General features: G+C 39.4%; 1 protein-coding gene and 1 pseudogene across 1 annotated transcript in view; both read left to right on the top strand.

Annotated features, from left to right (window-relative positions):
- The window catches only part of CMTM6 (CKLF like MARVEL transmembrane domain containing 6), a 49300-nt gene extending 35907 nt beyond the window's left edge, over positions 1–13393 (top strand). Inside the window, exons 3-4 of the mRNA XM_024743467.1 lie at positions 7816–7914; positions 10444–13393. Of these exons, the coding sequence (XP_024599235.1) occupies positions 7816–7914; positions 10444–10566 (222 nt within the window). The 3' untranslated portion in view covers positions 10567–13393. The remainder of the gene's footprint in view (positions 1–7815; positions 7915–10443) is intronic.
- A 5086-nt stretch (positions 13394–18479) lies between these two features.
- On the top strand, positions 18480–20355 carry LOC112398777 (ATP synthase subunit a-like; annotated as a pseudogene).
- Positions 20356–21683: the final 1328 nt, after the last annotated feature.

Here is a 21683-nt window from a genome sequence, read left to right as displayed (position 1 = left end):
TTTCTGTGTAGAAGATCTGTCCATTGATGTGAGTGGGGTGTTAAAATCTACTATTACTGTACTCCTGTCAGTTTCTCCATTTATGTGTGTGTTTGTTTTATGTATTTGGGTGCTCCTATATTGGGTACATACATGTTGACAAGTGTAATATCCTCTCCTTGTGTTGACCCTGTTATATAGTGTTCTTTATCTTTCTTTATAGCCTTTGTTTTAAAGTCTATTTTATCTGATAGGAGTATTGCGACCCCCACTTGTCGTTTTCGTTTGCATGAAACATCTTTTTCCAACTCCTCACTCTAAATCTTTATGTGGCCTTTGTACTAAAGTGGGTCTTTTTTGTTTTTTTAATTATTTTTGGCGGGGGGGGGGCTGTGTTGGGTCTTCATTGCTGTGCATGGGCTTTCTCTAGTTGCGGCAAGCAGGGGCTACTCTTTGTTGCGGTGCGTGGGCTTCTCATTGCAGTGGCTTCTTTGGTTGTGGAGCACAGGCTCTAGGTACGTGGGCTTCAGTTGTTGTAGCACACAGGCTCAGTAGTTGTGGCTTGCAGGCTCTAGAGTGTAGGCTCAGTAGTTGTGGCACACAGGCTTAGTTGCTTCGCGGCATCTGGGATCTTCCTGGACCAGGGCTCGAACCCGGGTCCCCTGCATTGGCAGGTGGATTCTTAACCACTGCACCACCAGGGAAGTCCCTGAAGTTGGTCTCTTGTAGGCAGCATAGTGTATGTAGGCTCGTTTCATCCAGTCTGCCACTCTGTGTCTTTTGATTGGAGCATTTAGTCCATTGACATTTAAAGTAATTATTGATAGATACGTATTTATTGACATTTTAAACCTCGTTTTCCCGTTGATTTTATATATCTTCTTTGTCCCTTTTTGTTTTTCCTTTTGTGGTTTGAAGACTTTCTTTGGTATTATGCTTATGTTCTCTTCTTTTTGGTGTTTGTGAACCTATTGTGTGTTTTTGATTTGTGGTTGCCCTGTTTTTCAAGTATATTAACCCTTCCCACTTGCTTTAGACTGGTAATCATATGGGTTCGAACATATTCTAGGAAATTACATTTTCTTACTGTCCTCCCCCACATTTGATGATTTTGATGTCTTTTACATCTTCATGTTCTTCCTTTTGCTGTTCATTGTGGTTATCATCACTTCCACAGAAATTTTTGATTTTCTTTTTTTAAATCTGTATATGAGCTTACTTAAGTGATTTACTTTCTGATTAGGATTTTCTCTTTTCTATAGATTTTTCTTTTCTATTTAGAGAAGACCTTTCAATATTTCCCTTAGGATGGGTTTGGTATTGCTGTATTCTTTTAGTTTTTGCTTGTCTGAGAAATTCTTTATCTCTCCTTCTATTCTAAATGATAATCTTGCTGGGTAGAGTATCCTAGGTTGCAGATTTTTCCCTCTCAGGACTTTGAATGTATCTTGCCACTCCCTTCTGGCCTGCAACATTTCTTTGTTTTTTTTCCATAAGCACCTTTTTTGGGGGGGGCGGGGGGGCTACATTGGGTCTTCGTTGTGGCGTGTGGGATCTTCATTGCGGCATGCAGGATCTTCTTTTGTTGTAGCATGTGGGCTCTTCGTTGCAGTGCATGGGCTTCTCTCTAGTTGTGGTCTGTGAGTTTTCTCTCTCTTGTTGAGGTGCATGGACTCAGTAGTTGTGGTGCATAGGCTTAGTTGCCCCACAGCATGTGGGATCTTAGTTCCCTGACCAGGGATTGAACCTGTGTCTCCTGCATTGGAAGGTAGATTCTTTACCATTGGACCACCAGGGAAGTCCCTGGCCTGCAACATTTCTGTAGAGATATATGTCTTGGTGTAGGTCTGTTTGGGTTTATCTTGTTTTGGACTCTCTGTGCTTCCTGTACCAGGATATCTGTTATCTTCTTTAGGTTTGGGAAGTTTTCAGCCATCACATCTTCAATTCCCTTTTCTCTTTCTTCTCCTTCTAGGATCCCAGTTATGCATAGATTGGCATGCTTTGTATTATCCCACAGGTCTCTTATGTTGCTTTCATTTTTTCTTTTCATTTGTCTTTCTGTCTGCTGTTCTGATTGGGTGATTTCCATTATTCTGTCTTCCAGGTCACGTGTTCTTCTGCATTATTCGTTCTACTATTCATTGCCTTTAGCTCAACTTTCATCTCAGTGAATGAGTTCTCTAATTTTTCTTGGTTCCTTTTTATAGTTTCTTTTTATAGTAATCTGCATTTCTATCAATACTCCTTAACTTCTTCAGTGTTTTCATTATCTCCTTTTTGAACTTGATGTCTATTAGACTGAAGAGGTCTGATTTGTTGTTTGTTCTTTCAGGGGAATTCTCTTGATCTTTTAATTGGGAATGGTTCCTCTGCTTTTTCATTTTACTTGTATTTCTCTTTATGAGTTGAGGACAATTATCTACTGTGGTTTGGAGGGCTGTTTTTATGTGGGGGTGTTCCTGTGCAGCCTTTGTGGGTTTGATATTCTTTGGTGTGAGGGCCGTTTTTAGCTTGGATGCCTGCCACCTCTTTCCTCGGTGTATGCTAGCTGTTATTATCCCCTTGCTAGGAGGTGTGACTGGTGTTGTGGTGACCAGAACCTGCACTGGATATTGAGTGGGGCCTCCTCCTTGCTCTGTGGTTTTCACTGCTCTATCAGAGGCTGGGTTTGTTCCCTAGTTGTTGGAGTAGAAGCCCCCAGATGCATTTCTGAGTGATGGTGCAAGGTAGGTGGGATTGGCTTGCTCCCATTGGGAGAGGAGCCACTGACTATTTCCCTGCTAGAGCTGTTCACATGTGAGTGTGCTCACCTGTCACCCGTTGTGCAGGCTTACAAAGTACACTGCTGCTGGCACTGCCCTTGCCCCTGTCTCAACCTTGGGAATGCCATCAGTCAGCCCTGGTGTCCCTCTGGCCTTGTTTTCACAAGGCCACCAACGCAGATCCACTGAAGTCAGGTTCCAGGACTATAGTAGTTGTGCACCTGGACCCGCTGTGGGGGCTATGGAGGCAGCTCAGACCCTGGCCCAGCCCAGCCCCCACATGCATGTGCCCACAAAGCCCACAGCTGCTAAGGCCAGATCTGTCCAAGCCATGGGAGGACCCGTTGTCCCTCGGATGTCCTGCAGGTGCTGAACTTAATCACGGCTGGCAGTGCAGGTGTAAGTCTGCGGCTTGCACAGCTGCAGGGAGAGATTTCAGCCCTACCTCCTAAGTCGCGTGGCCGCTGGGGTCCAGCTGTGGTTTCAGCTCTGCCTCTGTGTGTGGGCAACCCACTGGCGTTTGCTCCCGGAGCCCGCCGAGGCAGTGGCTGGTTCGCCGGAGCCTGTCAAGGCAGGAGCCCCCAAGGCGGTGGCTGGGGTGCGCTCGCCTGGAGCCTGCCGAGGTGGGGGCTGGCACGTGAGAAAGAGGCTGCTATGGCGGCCTCCATTGCCTCCTCATACGCCACTTAACGATGGCGCTTCACTTCTGTGACGGGCCTGGGCTTCTTCCGCAAACATCCCCAGTTGTGACCACACCACATTCCAGCCCCTTCAGGCTGTTTCCACACAGCCAACAGCAGCCCTCTCGCTGTTCTGTCCTCTAAACCCTGAGTTTCAGTACCCAGCCCCTTCCAGCAGATGTGCGTCTCAGGCTGGGATGCGCAGGGCGGTGGCACGGCTGTCTGTGCAGGTCTCTGTTCTGCCTGCCACAGACCGGTTGTTGCACTCTCCTCTGTGCCTCTGAAGCTCCCTTTCTGTCCTGGTTGATCTCCCTGCCAGTGAGGGGGCATCCCATGGTGTGGGAACCTTTCCTTTTTCCAGCTCCCTCCCATGGCCGCAGATCCCGTCCTGCTTTCCCTTTTTTTTTTTCCCTTTTGTCCTACCTGGTCACATGGAGATTTTTCCTGTCCTTTCAGGTGTTTGAGGTCTTCTGCTGGTGTTCAGTAGGTGTTCTGTGGGAACTGTTCCATTTGTAGGGGTATTTTTGGTGTATTTGTGGGAGGATGTGAGTTCCACATCCTTCTACTCTGCTGTCTTGACTGGAGCTCCTATTCCCTTCTTTTAATTCTTTAAGCATGAAATATTGCCATTTGCAGTAATATGTTAGTTACTGGACCTAGAGAATATTAAACTTAGTGAAGTAAATCACAGAAAGACAAATACTATATGATATCACTTATATGTGGAATCTTAAAAATAATACAAAAGAATCTGTATACAAAACAGAAACAGACTTAACAGACATAGAAAACAAACTTATGGTTACCAAAGTGGAGAGGAAAGGGAGGAGGGGACAAATTAGGGGTGTGGGATTAACAGATACAAACTACTATACATAAAATAGATAAGCAAAAAGGAATTACTGTGTAGCACAGGGAACAATATTCAATATCTTGTAATAACCTATAATGAACATAATCTGAAAAAATATAACTGAATCACTTTGCTGTACACCTGAAGCTAACACAATATTGTAAATCAACTGTACTTTAATAAAAAATACATATATATAATGATTCTTTTAAGTTTGAAAAATTAAAAAACAAAAAGTTGATACCAAACAGCTAAAAAAATAACTTTGAAGAACAGGTAGAGTCTGAATCAAATCCATTAAGCCTTTGATGAACACATACGTGCAGTTCTTGGTATGGCCAATATATGACAGTTCCCGTTATCTTACCCGATAATAGCTGCTGTCAGTGTTTACTGTGTGCCAGGTACTTTATGTGCTGTGATTTAGAATCTTCACACCTCAATGCTCCATTTTTCTGTTGAAGAAACTTAGGTTGAGAGTGGTTAAGTAACTTGTCCAAAGTTACACAGTGAGAGTGAAAATAAACAGATTTGAACCCAGGAAAGTTCTCACACTCCGCAGTCTATCATGTGGCCTAGGCAGAATGCTGCTAGAACCACTGCCCTAGTAACTTTAGATGCTATCGTGGCAAATATCGTCACCACAAGAGTCTTTGTATAGCAATGACAACAGAACCCATTTGTTTTATGAAATACGTATTAAGAAGAGGATGCAGAGAATATCTTAGAATTTTTGTTAATTATATTTTTAATCTTTGAAAAGTCCTTTTTACAGATTAGTATGTGATAAGATTTGGACAAGGGAAAAATTCACTAGCATCTGAGCTGGTTGATTTGTAGCTTGAATGTGTAAATTTATATTTTAAACATTAAAGATTGAAAATATTTTTTTCATTTCTTATCTCAACAGCAAATAGCACTACTTTCCATAAAAATATTTTTAGAAATGTTTATAGTTTTTTAGTGCTGCATCTGTAGTGTTTAAGAACATTGATCTTTTTGACAAGAAACAATATTTTCCAGTTTAGTATAATGGTCAAACCAAGCAAAATGTAAAGCACTTATTACATCAAACTTGAGCATTTAAAAAGTTATTTTAGAGTAAATACTAATTTTAAAATACTGAGGAGGGCTTCCCTGGTGGCACAGTGGTTGAGAGTCCGCCTGCTGATGCAGGGGACACGGGTTCATGCCCCAGTCTGGGAAGATCCCACATGCCACTGAGCGGCTTGGCCCATGAGCCATGGCCGCTGAGCCTGCTTGTCTGGAGCCTGTGCTCCGCAACGCGAGAGGCCACAACAGTGAGAGGCCCGCGTACCGCAAAAAAAAACCAAAAAAATACTGAGGAAAAAAAGAAAAATTAGTCATTTTATCCTAAAATAGCTTTTGTAAATATTTTACTGTATGCCTTTTGGGTCTTATAGAAAGTTTTAAACATAGTTGTAATTGTAGAGTATGTATGTTCTACTTTTCACCTAACATCGTAAGGAAGTCATGTTTGTTTGAATGGTTTAAAAATTACTTTTACTGTCTGCTTATTAATATACTTAAATTAAAAAAATCTTTATGTAAGGAGTTTTCTGTTTTAGAGAAAATGTTTTGAGTGTGTGGTGGTGGTAGTGTCTAGGGAGGAACAGTAATCTTTTTGGAAAGAGAATCTTTTCTATCCCATGCTCTTGCAGGTCCCATTGTATCAAGAATAAAAATAGCCAATGTTTATGGAACATTTATTGTGTTTCTGGCACTGATCTGAGCACTTTCCATGGATTAACTCTATAGAATCACCTATGAATACGATATTGTTACTACTCTCATTTTGCAGATGAAGAAACAAAGGCACACAGACATTAGGTACCTAATTCAATCATGTAGCTAAGAAGTAATATTACTGGAATGTGAACTCAGGTAGTCTCGCTCTAGAACCCATGTTTATTGAATACTGCATCGTTCTCTCTCAAAATGATTGTCTTGTTTTAATACCTCCTTGAGTGTACTCCAAATATTAGTAAATAGAGTTTTATATTTGTATGTAAGAGATTTAAATAATATTCATTTCAAAGGAATAGAAAAAAAAGAGAAAGTGCTGCAGAAAAACACCTCTTTTAGAAGCAAAGAGGAAATCTCTGAAATTTCTTATAAGTGTTAAGTGAACTAACAAAATAGTTAATTCTGTTTTGGGTAGTTTTACTGATAGTAGGTTTAGTGGAGATTGCATTTAAGAAAACTCAAAAAGTATCAGACTTGAAACACTTTGGAGTGGCTATCATTTTTCCAGTTTCTTCTCTGAATCAAGTATGTATGTCAAGCTCTGTTTTCACTTGGCATTTGAGAGCGAGCCTCATGAGTTGATTCCTGAGAGAACACTTGGAAACGATGAAGAATTCCATTGCTGTAAGCTACACTATGATGAGATGTGGATGCTTTTATGTAGTAGATAATCTCATCATACAAGCTCATGTTGGATTACCCACTTGGCACAATTGAAAACAACATGCTATTCCAAGAAAGCCTAAGTGTCTTTAGTTAATGATGGGTGATCCTTTTGAGTCTCTCTTTTCCAAAGTGCTTTAAAAGCACTGAAGTACTCTCAGAGAGGCCATCCTAGCATGGATTATGTTGAAAGGGAAGAAAAATGCTGTTCTTTGCTGGAAGTAATGTGGGATTTAATAAATCCTTTGGCTTTGATCTTAATATGTCCTAGAAAGGGGACTTCCCTGGTGGTCCAGTGGCTAAGACTCCGTGTTCCCAATGCAGGGGACCTGGGTTCAATCCCTGGTCAGGGAACTAGATCCCACATGCCGCAACTAAAGATCCTGCACGCAGCAACGAAGTTCCCACGTGCTGCAACTAAGACCCAGCGCAGCTAAATAAATAAATGAGTATTTTTTAAAAATTAATACATCCTAGAGAAAAAGATAAGCACACACATGCATGACCTTTGGGGGAACTGTTTTTATTTTATTTCATTTTTATTTATTTGTAATAGAATATAATTGATTTTACAATATTATATTAGTTTCAGGTGAACAATGTAGCAATTCAATATTTTTATAGATTATACTCCATTTAAAGTTCGTTACCAAATAACGGCTAGATTTTCCTGTGCTGTACAATATATCCTTCTTGCTTATTTATTTTATACATGATAGTTGGTACTTCTTAATCCCCTTCCCCTATCTTGCCCCTCCCCTTTCCCTTTCCCCACTGGTCACCACTAGTTTATTCTCTGTGTCTGTGGGTCTTTGTTACTCATTTGTTTACTTTTTAGATTCCACAAATAAGTAATAATGGAGAACTATTTTTATTAAAACATTATCTTGTGATGTACTCTCTGAATATGCCTTGTCCAGAGTGTGCATACTGTTCCTTTACAGGGTATTTATCAAATACCAGGCTTATTGAAAAGTTAGAAGTTGAAGTATGTAAGTTTGAGTCAAGAAAAAAAGTCACTGAAGTTTTTTAAAAGTTAAAAATTAAAACATTTGTTTTCAGCCACCCTAACCATGCTGTATTCCTTATGTTTTATGTGTATGTATAGGATTTTTATATTACTGTGGGAACAGGATTGGTGTTTTTGGTGGCATCCATCTTTTTCGCTTTGACACATGACAGTACCCCGGCTGAACTTGCTGCAATTGTAAGTACCTTTTATCTTTGCTTATTTTTATTTGCTTAGAAATATGGAATTTGGAAAGTACTTGACAGGTTATACAATAAGGGAGAGTGGTTTGTCTTTTAACTTATTTTTTAGTGTAATTTGATTAGAGGCCTAAAAGCAAATAAATATGATAGCCTTAAAAACCTAGAACCTGTCTTTAGAATTTGACTGAGTTTTGTTAACAAAAATCCATTGAAGCCACATATGAACTTTATTGCTAATGGAAGTGGTAAAATTGACTTGATTATCTTATATTTCTCCCCTTTTTGGTTCAACAGAAACACACCTACATACCACATGCTGTTTTAGGTGTAGAGAATAGACAGGAGAAATGACCCCAAAGTTCAGCCTAGTATAAGAGATAGATAAGTAAATGTTTTTATCTGAAATCCTTGAGGGACCAAATGTTTTTTAGAATTCAGAATATTCTGCACTTGAAAGGTAATACTGTGCATATACTGTATTACACACCTTCAGAGGGCCTGGGCAGCACCTTGTAATCCAACATATTAATTTTTCTGAAGCATCTGAATATTCACAGTTAAAGAGATAGGTAAAGACTGTAAAGAGTTTTACCTTGTGTCAATTTTCAGCCAAGTAAATCATGAAACTTGGAGTTTTTGTTGCTTTTTGGACTTCAGAATTGCAAATCAAGGATCATGGACTTAATTGGTGCCAGTGCTGTGAACATGAACAACTAACAACTGGTTAACAAGTCCTCTTACTAGTCAGCTGATTTCCAATTAATGCTTTGTTCATAAGAAAATTGAAGTTGTAATTAATTGAACTGTCAGCTAATAGATCATTAAAACTGCTTTTTATGATAGAACAACTCAAAAGGAGTTCAGAGAATTAGATGGCTATAACATATCTACCTATTTATGTGAACACGGTTTCTTAGTACTTACACGTATAAAAACAAAACAATAAAATTAATGCCGAACCTTGATGCATTCTAGCAATAAGTAATATTTAGTCATGGATACATGAACCAGTTGAAGAGAAGAAAAGCCTTTTGCTTAATTTGTTTGTAATCATATTTTTGTTGCAGAAGAGTATGATAGGGTGAATCAGTAAAATACTTTCTTAGTATAAAAATGTATTGTTGTAAAATCTTGTGGGGGAAGTAAAATAAAGTTGAGGAAATGTTGAGTTCGTGGGGGGAAAGAAAGCATGTCCTAAAATTACCAGCTATTAAAAAAAAGCTTATTTATTGTTTTAATTAGGTGGTATGTCAGAATGTTACAGTATTCAGATTTCATTAGATATATTTAAGAGTGACTGGTGGTTTAAAAGCTCAGTATTTATAAAATGCTGGAAATTACCTTTTGCAACTATTTAAATTATGAAAATTATATAGACTGAAATGGGTTAGGGAGTCCATTTTTTTAAAAATTGTGATGTGAGCAGAAGAGCTAGAAGATCATTTGGGTTATATGCATAGAGGGTCCTGTATGGACCAGAGCTTTCTAATAAGGTGGTCAGAGATGTCTTCGTAGACAAGATGACATCTGATCTGCCTTTAAAGTGTCAAATTTGCCAGCCAAATAAGGGGACAGATGCCATCAAGCCAAAATACAGACTCCAGAGTGGAGAAGGGACTTGGGTTTCAAGGGGTGGAATTGATAGTTACATTTTGGTTGGATGTGTTGGGGACATCCAGGTGAATTAATGAATAGGGAGCTCCGTTTGCTTTACAGTGAAATGAGGCAGAATGGAGGGATGGGGTGTGAAGGGCAAGAGACTGCAGCAAACAACAACAAAATGTTAAACTTCATATAGATGGAGCCTTAGAATTGGGACTTTAGCCGTAACCTACATCGATTTTCTCTTTTTACAGAGCACTTTGGCCCCCCTTCCTTAAGTGTTTTTCTAGTGAAGAAGCTAAATTTGCACCATGGGCTTCTGTCTCTTGACAGAATTCTCAGAATGTTTGAGTAGATGTTAGAAGAGTATAATGAGGAAGTGATTTAAGGAAGAGGTAGTAGGTAGTGGCGTCATGTTGCTGTGTCATTACAGTGTGACAGTGAGCTGGAAAATATTTTTTAGGTAATTGAACCATTTAACCTAAAAGTATCTTCAAAATAGAATTTCTGTTTTGATACAAATAACCTTTTCCATTTTTACCTAGGCTGGCTGCCTGCTCTTCTCATCTGTCAGTCTAAACCATTGCTAACAATCCAGTGTTTTGTATCATTATAGGATTTTGTTTTTCATCTATTAACCTTAGCTTCATAGATTGGCACCTCACACATACACACACACACAAGACAGGACATTAATATATTGTGACCTTGACTAATGGCCATTATTCTGGAATTCTGTTTTTGTAACTTCTTTCCATTTTTTGATCTTAAAAGATTTTTAACCACTGATGTTAAGAATGATGTGTATAAGATAAATTGACGAATGGTCTTGCTTGTATAAAACACGATCAGAGCCAAGTAGGAAATGTGAGAGTATATTGCAGCATTCCTCATATAATCTTTGCCCCTTTTCCCTCCTCAGGTGTTTGGATTTCTAGCAAGTTTTGTGTTCCTGTCTGACTTTTTGCTTATGGTCTGTGAAAAACGTAAGGAGCCCCGGCCAAGAAAACCTGAGGCTACTGTTAGTGAACCACTTAATGCTTAGGGACTCTAGGGAACAGGTGTTACGTCGCCACTGCGTGGTGCCTGAGCCCTGGCAGAAGCTCTTGTAGAGTCTGTCATTATTAAACCACTTCTTTTGGAGCGCAAGGCAGAAAGGCAGTTTGATCAGTATTGATTGGACTGTGTGTCAGTCACCACAAATTGGGCCAGAGGGCTTTTTGTTTTAAAATATATATATATATATTTTGGTAACAGTTGAAACTTCTGTGAGATGAAGTTTTGTTTTGTTTGGAGGTGAGGGCAATTGTTTGTTTAAATCACATAGCTCAACTGATGATAAATTATTCTATCATTGTTACTAGGCTTAGCTTTCAAATTATGCTTTCAAACAGCATGATTAAGTTTATCCATTTAGAAATGGTTTCATTTTTAAATTAATTTGCTTAACTATAACTTTGCTTTTTGATGACTAGATAAAATTTAATGTATATTTAAGAGATCAATATTTTAAATGTTGGTCTAGGTTTTTTTCCATAAAATGTAAAACCCAGGCTTTACTGTATCTCACTCAGACTTAAAATTATACTGTAACATTTTAGGATAATAATAATTGACTCTTTGAGACCTTTTATAGCCTAATAGAAAATGTATGGGAGATGTTGATATTTTACATATTACAAAAGCAACAGCATCAGTAACCCCATGTTTATACTGTACTTTGCTTGTCAATATCATGTAAAAAAAAGATCTTTATATAGAAAGGTAGAAAAATGGAAGAAACTGCTATCATGACTAAGGACCAAAGAAAGATAAGATACACTTTTGCACAATGCAGTGAAAGTAGTTATAAAAGTAGGCCTCAAGCACTTCCAGATGCCTGAAGAGATGAGTTCATACTAGAAGACAGAAAATGGTTTGCTCCCTTTTGCCATATGATTATTTCTACTGAAGTTAATACAGCTCTGCAGGTTCTGTTCAGTGTTTTCTTTGGAGCCAATCTTCTTTTAAAACCCCAATCTTTGATTTTTGATTTGAGAGCCTCCCTCTTCTGTCTCCTTATAAGAATGGTCCATGTACTACTTCATCAGGCATAGCTGGGCCTCTGGCTCTGGCTTCCTTGATGGCAGATTCTCCAGAATCTTGGGCCCTTTTAATTGCATAGCGTATAGAGCAGGATCTTTAGGATTCTTGTTCCCACATAGGCATTGCTCTGGTTTCTCTTCAAAGGAGACCTTCTTTTTCTTTTTTTTTTTGCGGTACGCGGGCCTCTCACTGTTGTGGCCTCTCCCGCTGCAGAGCACAGGCTCCGGACGTGCAGGCTCAGCAGCCATGGCTCACGGGCCTAGCCACTCCATGGCACGTGGGATCCTCCCAGACCGGGGCACGAACCCGTGTCCCCTGCACCGGCAGGCGGACTCTCAACCACTGTGCCACCAGGGAAGCCCAGGAGACCTTCTTAAGAAAGTGAATATCCAGAGATTTCTGCCCAGTTTAATACTGTTGATGGTGTAAGGGAGTAGTCAAACCATTCTCAGAAAACACTTCATACCCAGTTCTGATAATTTGGAAGAACTGTCAGTTGCTGGCAGTCTGTCTTAGAGCCAGCCAGCCAGGGCACTTTGAGCAAGACCTTTCTTAAAGTGGGTCCTTTTTTTTAAAAAAAAAAAATGGGACCTTTCTGACCAAGTGGTTCACAGACTAGACCTTTCTTGTCCTCCTGGTAGATTTTTTTGACTCAAGACTGTAGGGCTCAGGCAATGAGCCCATGCATCAGATCCTTCAGTACTTTGGTGAAAGTCTCCTGGGCTAGTAGGTTTTCTGTCTGAAAGAGTGGACGTGTTTCCAGTGAGACAGTTTAATGACCTCATCCTTTTTAAATTTCTCATCTGCCAATTGTGTGTTGTAGATGGTTTTCAGACGCAGATGGCCGGCCACAGCTTCTGCTCTTACTGACTTAGAACCTTATCCATTTGTATCAGAGCTTGGATGCTAGTGCTAATGGTGGTGTCACCACTACCTGCTTGGGAGATAATGAAACCAGTCTTGGATGCTGCTGTTTTTACTAGGTGTGCTGTCTGAGAGAGGAGAAATAGCCTGGGTCTTGGCTTCAAAGATGATAAGCAGCTTATGACAGGCAGGTTCTCAAATTTCACATCCAGCTATACCGTTGTCCTTTTAAGTATCATCTGCACCCAGCTGGGATTCAGAGCAGACCATCTGGGCTACCTCAGGGTCCCCAGTCATGCACTGGGCTCAGTTGAGTTTGATGGAATGTCCTCTGCTGGCCTCACATCCACAGCATGTTGGCGTGGAGCTTAAGCTCTGGTTGTTCTGAGGTTTCACTTCCATTTGTTTCATTGGCGCAGAATGGACCTCTTAGCTGGCCACTGAAAGGTAATATCTTCACTGGTATTTTGGGTCACTCTAGAACCTTCCTTCACATTGTTTTTTACAGGACCCATGATTGATTAGCCTACATCTTCTATTGTAGAAGGAGTTAGGAGTAAAAAGATCTTTGTGGTAAATAAAAATTTCAAGGTGAACTTGAGACCAAAGATACTGTTACTTACAGAAAAAGGCACACTCAGTAAACTCAAATGTAAAATAATTTTTTATTAACGTTTATGGTAAATTTATATTTACACAAATAGACTGTTTAGAATGGTTCTTAAAAATGATAAGGGAAATGCACATACAGTACAAAAATTTTATAATTGCTATACTTCTGTTTGGGGACTGGGAAATGTATTTTTACATTGTTTATAGCCAATCATTTTTGTATTTAATAATTTTAAATCCTGAGTCTTTTATATCTCTCTGTGTCAAATTTTGTAGTCTTCTTTTTAAATAAACCCACTTTATTGTTCACACCTTTGTAGTTTAATTATTATAAAAACATGGTGTTTAAATGAAAGCTTTCTCCGGAGTTCTAGGAGTTGGCTCTACAACCTTGGTAAGAATACTGGACTTTGGATCTGCTTGGGCGTGGGGCGTGGGTAGAAAAGAAACACGTCCAACTCCTACCCATGGGCTGTCCCTCTTGGAAAGTTGGAATACACATTGAAACAACGTTTTTAGGGAGCCCTGTGTGAAGAGTTACAAAGAAATGGGCTTACCTGGTGGCGCAGGGGTTGAGAGTCTGCCTGCCAATGCAGGGGACACGGGTTCGTGCCCCGGTCTGGGAAGATCCCACATGCCGCGGAGTGGCTGGGCCCGTGAGCCATGGCCGCTGAGCCTGTGCGTCCGGAGCCTGTACTCCGCAACGGGAGAGGCCACAGCAGTGAGAGGCCCACGTACTGCAAAAAAAAAAAAAAGAGTTACAAAGGAATGTTATGGACTAAATATGCCTTTAAATACTCCCAAAGAAGCAAATTTGGACTCGATCACATTTCTCAGTGTGGCCAACAAGCCTAAAAACAAAATAGGTACATTCTCTCTCAAGCTGTTCAATGATTGGGAAAGTGTGAAGCAAAACTGAGGTGGTGGTTCTGGTAAAACTACAACTATTTCTGTAGTTTGCAAAATTCCTGCCTCCAGACGTACAGAATAACAACGTCTTTATAGTCGTCAAGAACTCACTGGAATTTGTACATTCTTCAGAGTTTTGTGTTTTGTTTTGATAAAGAGCGTGATTTTATCAATGTGCAGTCAACTGCAAGGAGCAGAAACCTAATTAAGTGGGTCTTAAACAGTAAGGAAAATTTATTTCACAAGAAGTCTGGGTAGGGCAGTTCCACAACTGGTAAATTCAGTGGCTCACCAGGGACCCAGGCTCTTTCCATGTTTTTCTGCCCATCCACCTTTTTTTTTTTTTTTTTTTTTTTTTTTTCCCCTTTTTTTTTTTTTTTTAATTTATTATTTATTTTGGCCATGCTGGGTCGTAGTTGTGGCATGCATGTGGGATCTAGTTCCCCGACTGGGGATCAAACCCAGGCCCCCTGCATTGGCAGCACGGAGTCTTTCCCCTGGGCCACCAGGGAAGTCCTTGCCCATCCGCCTTCTGCTGTGAGAGTTTCTGTCTTCTGGATTGACCCTTTATGGTTTCGCAAGGTGGTGGCAACATCTCTAGGCATCATCTGCTTGTACAACAATGTCCAAAGGCCAGAAGAGGTGGTTGATTCTTCCATGTCCTTTCAAGGTGTTCCTTTTTCACAGAAGCCCCTTGGTGGACTTCACCTACTTATCTTACTAGGAGATATTAAATGCCTGTTTCCAAATCAATTTTTAACATGGAGACTAGAATTGCTGTGATTGGCTTAAAGTAATCAAGATTCCTCCCCTTAGGTTGTGAATATCCTTTGAAGCCTATAGCCTTCTGATACCTGAACAAAATTGGTTCTGTTAGCAAGAGAAAGCGTCATGGGTTAGGGATCAACAGTGTCTGTCATAAGCATGTAAAGGATTGTGACCTAGCTAGGAGAAATAAAATTTCCAGTTTAAGAAATTCCTACAACATTGTAAGTCAACCGTACTTCAATTAAAATTAAAAGCAAAAAATTTCTGTAGGCCTGACTACCCCAAAACAATTTAAAATAGAAAAACTTGTTTTATTTCTTACACTAAATTATAATTCTACAAATAATGTCTACCATAGAAAATTGGTTTAACAAAAGTGGGAAGTATTGTTCGTTCCCTGATATCTTTGCATTTAGCTACTTTAAAAATTTTTGAAGTATGTCAAGCACTGGAAGTACAGAGGATAATGCTTGTTGTAGATACCACCCAGCTTTAGTGGATCATAACATTTTGCCCTATTTGCTTTAAGGGCCCTTGTTTAAAGAGAAAATGAAGTTATACTTTTAAAGTACCACCACCTCTAATCTTATTCTCTTTCCTTTTCCAAAGGTAAACACTGTCTTGAATTTGGTGGATATCTTTCCTGTTTTTCTTGTCTGACATATATATAGATGTATCCATAAACAATGTACAGCGTGGTATAGTTTGCTTTTTTTAGTCAGTAGTATTTTTAAAATTTTATTTATTATTTTTGGCTGCATTGGGTCTTTGTTGCTGTGCGCAGGCTTTCTCTAGTTGCGGTGAGCAGGGGCTACTCTTCGTTGTGGTGTGCAGGCTTCTCATTGCGGTGGCTTCTCATTGCAGAGCACGGGCTCTAGGCACTCAGGTTTCAGTAGTTGTGGCACGCAGGCTCAGCAGTTGTGGCTCGTGGGCTCTAGAGCACAGGCTCAGTAGTTGTGGTGCACGGCCTTAGTTGCTCTGCGGCATGTGGAATCTTCCCGGACCAGGGCTCAAACCCATGTCCCCTGCATTGCCATGCAGATTCTTAACCACCGCAGTACCAGGGAAGTCCCCCCAAATTTTTTGACATTATAAAGTACCATAAGGTAATGATGAAAGAAATATTAAAAGTAATAAAAAGCAAAGTTTATCCCTTTTACCTTTTGCATAGTGATTTAACTAGTAAATATTTAACAAAGAGAATTTAAGTTAAATATCCCAAAGCCAGACAAGCTACTTATGAACAGTTTACCAGAATAAACTCACCTATGTGGCAAAATAGTGAGAAGATTTATAAGTAGAGGTGATAAGCCTAATGAACCTGGTGATAGCTGGTTGTCCAGAAACTTAGTTCAACTTTAAAAATTACCAAAAAAACTGTAAATTTTAATGTATTTCTAAATGTTCATCTAAAAAGGTACAGCTTTTTAGAAACAGGATACAACCTTATCTAGAGAGTAAATATAAACAATACCATAGTTGGCTTAAAAGCAGCCACCAATTAAGAAGGCATTCAAACTCAACAATATAATTATCTTCTCTCTTTTTTTTTGTTTTGTTTTTTGGCCACACCATGTGGCTTGCAGGATCTTAGTTCCCCGACCAGGGATTGAACCCGTGGCCCCTTGCAGTGGAAGCGCAGAGTCCTAACCACTGGACTGCCATGGAATTACCAACAAAATAATTATCTTAATACCAACAACAAATTAACTCCTAGTTTAATACTGGACTTATTAATAGAAGCAGTAATGTTAATGAGTAACAAGAAATATTTCTCCTTGCATAAGCTTACATCAGTGACCAATGCTATACTGATAATTAACAGTAAATAAACAAAACCAACGATAAACTATTTATCAAATACACTGTTAACCTTTATACAGTTATGCACCTAAGGAAGATTTTAAAAAAGTAAAAGGAACTCTACAAACACAAACCCCACCTATTTACCAAAAACATCACCTCTAGCATAAGAAGTATTAGAGGCACTGCTTGCCCAGTGACATCTGTTAAACGACCGAGGTATCCTGACCATGCAAAGGTAACATCACCATTTGTTGTCTAAATGAGGACTTGTATGAATGGCCACACGAGGGTTTTATTGTCACTTACTTTTGATCAGTGAAATTGACCTTCCCATGAAGAGGTGGCAGTGACAAAATAAGATGAGACGACCCTATGGAGCTTTAATTAATTAACGCAAAATATAAACGATTAAGGGACAACAAAAATTTCATGTGGGTTAACAATTTTGGTCCGGGTGACCTCAGAGAACAAAACAACCTCCGAGTGATTAAAATCTAGACTTGCTAGTCAAAATAATTTATCATTTATTGATCCAAAAAAATTGATCAATAGAACAAGTAACCCTAGGGCTAACAGCACAACCCTATTCTAGAGTTCATATCGACAACAGGGTTTACAACCTCGATGCTGGATCAGGACACCGCAGTTGTGTAACCGCTATTAAAGATTTGTTTGTTCAACGATTAAAGTCCTACTTGATCCCAGTTCAGACAGGAGTCATCCAGGTCGGTTTCTATCTACTCTATATTTTCCCCTGTTTGAAAGGACAAGAGAAATAAAGCCTACTTTATAAAAATGCCTTAAAATAATAAATGATATAGGGACTTCCCTGGTGGTCCAGTGGTTAACACTGTGCTTCCAATGCAGGGGGCGTGGGTTTGATCCCTGGTTTGGGAACTAAGATCCCACATGCCGTGTGGTGCAGCCCAAAAAAAAAAAAAATTATATAATCTTAATTAATTCCTAATTACTCAAGAAAAGGGTTTGTTAGGGTGACAGAGCCCGGTAACTTCATAAAACTTAAACCTTTATAATCAGAGTTTCCACTCCTCTCCCTAACACAATGTTTATAATTAATATCTTAATACTCATTGCAATTCTTCTAGCCGTAGCATTCCTTACATTAATTGAACAAAAAGTACTAGGTTATATACAACTTAGAAAAGGACCAAACATCATTGGACCATATGGCCGATTACAACCTATTATGGACGCAGTCAAATTATTCATTAAAGAACCACTATGGGTCACACCGGTTAGAATGGCTATCAAAAAGACAAGTGATAACAAGAGTTGGTAAAGATGTGGAGAAAAGGGAATTCTTGTGCACTGTTGATGGGAATGTGAACTGGTACAACCATTATGGAAAATACTATGGAGTTTCCTCAAAAAATTAAAAGTAGAACTAATATATAATATTATCCAACAATTCCATTTCTGAGTATAACTCCAAAGGAAATGAAACCACTGTCTTGAAGAGATATCTGCAACTCATGTTCACTCATGTTCATTGCATTATTCACAATAGATAGAAAGATATGGAAACAACCTAAGTATCCATTAAAAGACAAATGGATAAAGAAAATGTGGAATATTTATTTATATAATTCAACCATAAAAAGAAGGAGATCCTGCCTTTTGTGACAGCATGGACCATGAGGGCATTGTGCTAAGTGAAATAAGTCTGATACAGAGAAATACTGTATGTTCCCACTAAGCCCATGCGCCACAACTACTGAGCCTGCGCTCTAGAGCCTGCGAGCCACAACTACTGAGCCTGCGTGCCAGAACTACTGAAGCCCACGTGCCTAGAACCCACGCTCTGCAACAAGAGAAGCCACCGCAATGAGAAGCCCACGCACCACAGCGAAGAGTAGGCCCCACTTGCCACAACCAGAGAAAAGCCCACGCACAGCAACAAAGACCCAATGCAGCCAAAAAAATTTTTTAAAAAGGGAGTTTAAATCTCCCCTTAATGATATGCCACAACCAGAGACAAACAAGATTCATTACTATTTAATCAATCATTCTAGCCCTACTTATTACAGTCCAATGAAAAATTTCAAACTATGTTTATCACTTAAACCCAGAATTAAAACTCAAACGCAAAAACAATCCACCCTTTGAGAAACAAAATGAATGAAAATGTATTAGCCTCTTTCATTACCCCAACAATAACAGGACTTCCTATTGCTATCTTCATTGCTCTAGTCCCAAGCATTGTATTCCCCACTCCTAACCCACGAATCCACAACCGCATCATTTTTACTCAACAGTGACGAGTCCAATGCACATCAAAACAAATAATGGCCATTCATAATCACAGAGGACAGACCTGAATACGAATACTTCAATCACTCATTCTATTTACTGGGTCGACAAATTTACTAAGACCCCTACCACCTTCATTTATACCCACCACACAACTCTCAATGCATTCAGGTCTAGCAATCCCTCTATGAGCAGGAACTGTAATGACTGGTTTTTCCCACAAAACAAAAGCATCCTTGGCCTATTTTCTACCACAAGAACCCCAGTGCCTCTTATCCCTGTGCTAGTCATCTTTGAAACTATGAGCCTATTTAGTCAACCAATAGCCTTAGCCATTCGATTAACAGCTAGTATTAGAGCAGGTCACTGATTAATTCATCGAATCGGAGGGGCAACTCTAGCACTACTACATATTAGTACCACCACAGCCCTTATGACAGTCATTCTTCTTTTTTTTTTTTTTTAATATTTATTTGGCTGCATCGGGTCTTAGTTGCGGCATGCAGGCTCTAGAGTTCGCAGGTTTAGTCGCCCCTCGGCATGTCAGATCTTAGTTCCCCGACCAGGGATCAAACCTGTGTCCCCTGAAGTGAAAGGAGGATTCTTAACCACTGGACCACCAGGGAAGTCCTGACAGTCATTATTCTTATCCTACTCACAATCTTCGAATTCGCTGTCCCCCTAATTCACACTTAAATATTCACCCTACTAGTAAGTCTCTACGTATATGACAACACACAAAGACCCACGAAACCCTTGCATGTCAGAGTAAATCCTAGTCCCTGACCCCTTACAGGAGCTCTTCCAGCCCTCCTAATAACATCCGGCCTTGTCATAGGATTTCAGTTTAATTCAGTGCTATTATTAGCACTAGGCTTACTAATACTCAATATAACAGTGATGACAAGACATCGTCCAAGAAAGCACCTTCCAAGGCCATCCTGTACCAATTGTTCAAGAAGGACTTCAATATGAACTTATTCTTTTCATGATTTCAAAAGCCCTCTTTCTTACCAGCTTTTTCTGAGCCTTCCATCACTCGAGCCTCACCCCACCCCTGAACTAGGCGGATGCTGACCATCCCAGGCCTCTGCCCTCTAAACCCACTAGAAGGACCACTTCTCAACACCTCAGTCCTATTAGCCTCCGGGGTACCCATCACCTGAGCCTGCCACAACCTCATAGAAGGAAACCAAACACATAATGCTCCAAGCCCTTTCTATGACAATTGCGTTGCATGTTTACTTCACACTTCTACAAGCCTCAGAATAGTACGAAACGTCTTTTACAATTTAGGTGGTGTATATGGATCAACTTTCTTCATGGCTACAGGATTCCACGGCCGACATGGAATGATTGATTCTACTTTCCTAATCGTCTTCTTCTTACACCAATTAAAATTTCACATTACATCCAATCACCACTTGGACTTTGCAGCCTGATACTGACATTTTGTAGACATAGTATGACTATTCCTTTGCATATCTATTTATTGATGAGGATCTTCTTCTTTAGTATTAAATCGTTAATTGACTTTCAATCAATTACTGTTGGTATAATCTGAAAAATAATAAATCTTATATTAATCACAAATAGAGTACTATCCTCACTTTTGTATGTATCACATTCTGACTCCTTCCATTAAATATTTACACAGAAAAAACAAGTCTCTACGAGTGTGGATTTGACCCCATATGGTCGGCACGCTTACCCTGTTCCAGAAAGGTTTTCTTAGTGGCTCTGACATTTCTTCTCTTCGACTTAGAGATTGCTCTCCTTTTACCTTTACCCTAAGCATCCAAACAACCTAAAAACAATGCTCATTATAGCTCTGTTTCTAACCTTACTACTAGCAACAAGGCTGGCCTATGAATGAATCCAAAAAGCACTAGAATGAACTGAAAATGATCCTTAGTTTAAGCTACAATAAAGGACTTAAACTCATTAGATTATGATTAAGTTCATAATTATCAAGTGCCTTTGATATATATATTGTTATAGCATGTTCAGTATCTCTTGTAGGATTACTAATGTACCAATATTACCTAATATCCTCACTAGATATTATGCCAAGAAGGAATATATTATCACTATTCATTATAGCAACCTAATAATTATTTGCAACCCTAATAATTCTAAACACATTTCACTCTAGCAGAATACCCACTGTGCTACTAGTATTTGCACTTGGACTATCCCTATTAGTAATAGTATCACACATACATGGCACCGACGAGGTACAAAATCTTAACGTTCTTAACGTTCTCCAATGTCAAAAATCATTATCCTTACAATTATATTAATACCACTAACAGGATTATCAAAGAATAATAGAATAGGAAGTAACCCTATAGCCCATAGCTTTCTGATTAGTTGAATAAGCCTACTCAGCCAATTTAATGATTATAGCCTCAACTCTTCACTAGTTTTTTTCTCTGACTCCCTATCAGCACCACCATTAGCTTTACCAACACAACTTTTGCCACTCATACTTCTAGCCAGCCAATTCCACCTGTCCAAAGAATCCCTAACCCAGAAAAAACTGTACATCACCATACTAGTAAAATGACAAATACTTCTAATCTTAACATTGACTACCATATATGGAAACACAAAAGACCCTGAATAGCCAAAGCAATCTTGAGAAAGAAAAACAGAGCTAGAGGAATAAGGCTGCCCGACTTCAGACTATACTACAAAGCTACAGTAATCAAGAGAGTATGGTACTGGCACAGAAACAGAAACATAGATCAATGGAACAGGATAGAAAGCCCAGAGATAAACCCACACACCTATGGTCACCCAATCTATGACAAAGGTGACAAGAATATACAATGGAGAAAAGAC

Source organism: Neophocaena asiaeorientalis, unplaced genomic scaffold (assembly GCF_003031525.2).
Source record: "Neophocaena asiaeorientalis asiaeorientalis breed wild unplaced genomic scaffold, Neophocaena_asiaeorientalis_V1.1 scaffold332, whole genome shotgun sequence".
Lineage (NCBI taxonomy): Eukaryota > Metazoa > Chordata > Mammalia > Artiodactyla > Phocoenidae > Neophocaena > Neophocaena asiaeorientalis.
Note: the sequence above shows the minus strand (reverse complement) of the source record. Positions and strands in the feature narration are given on the sequence as shown.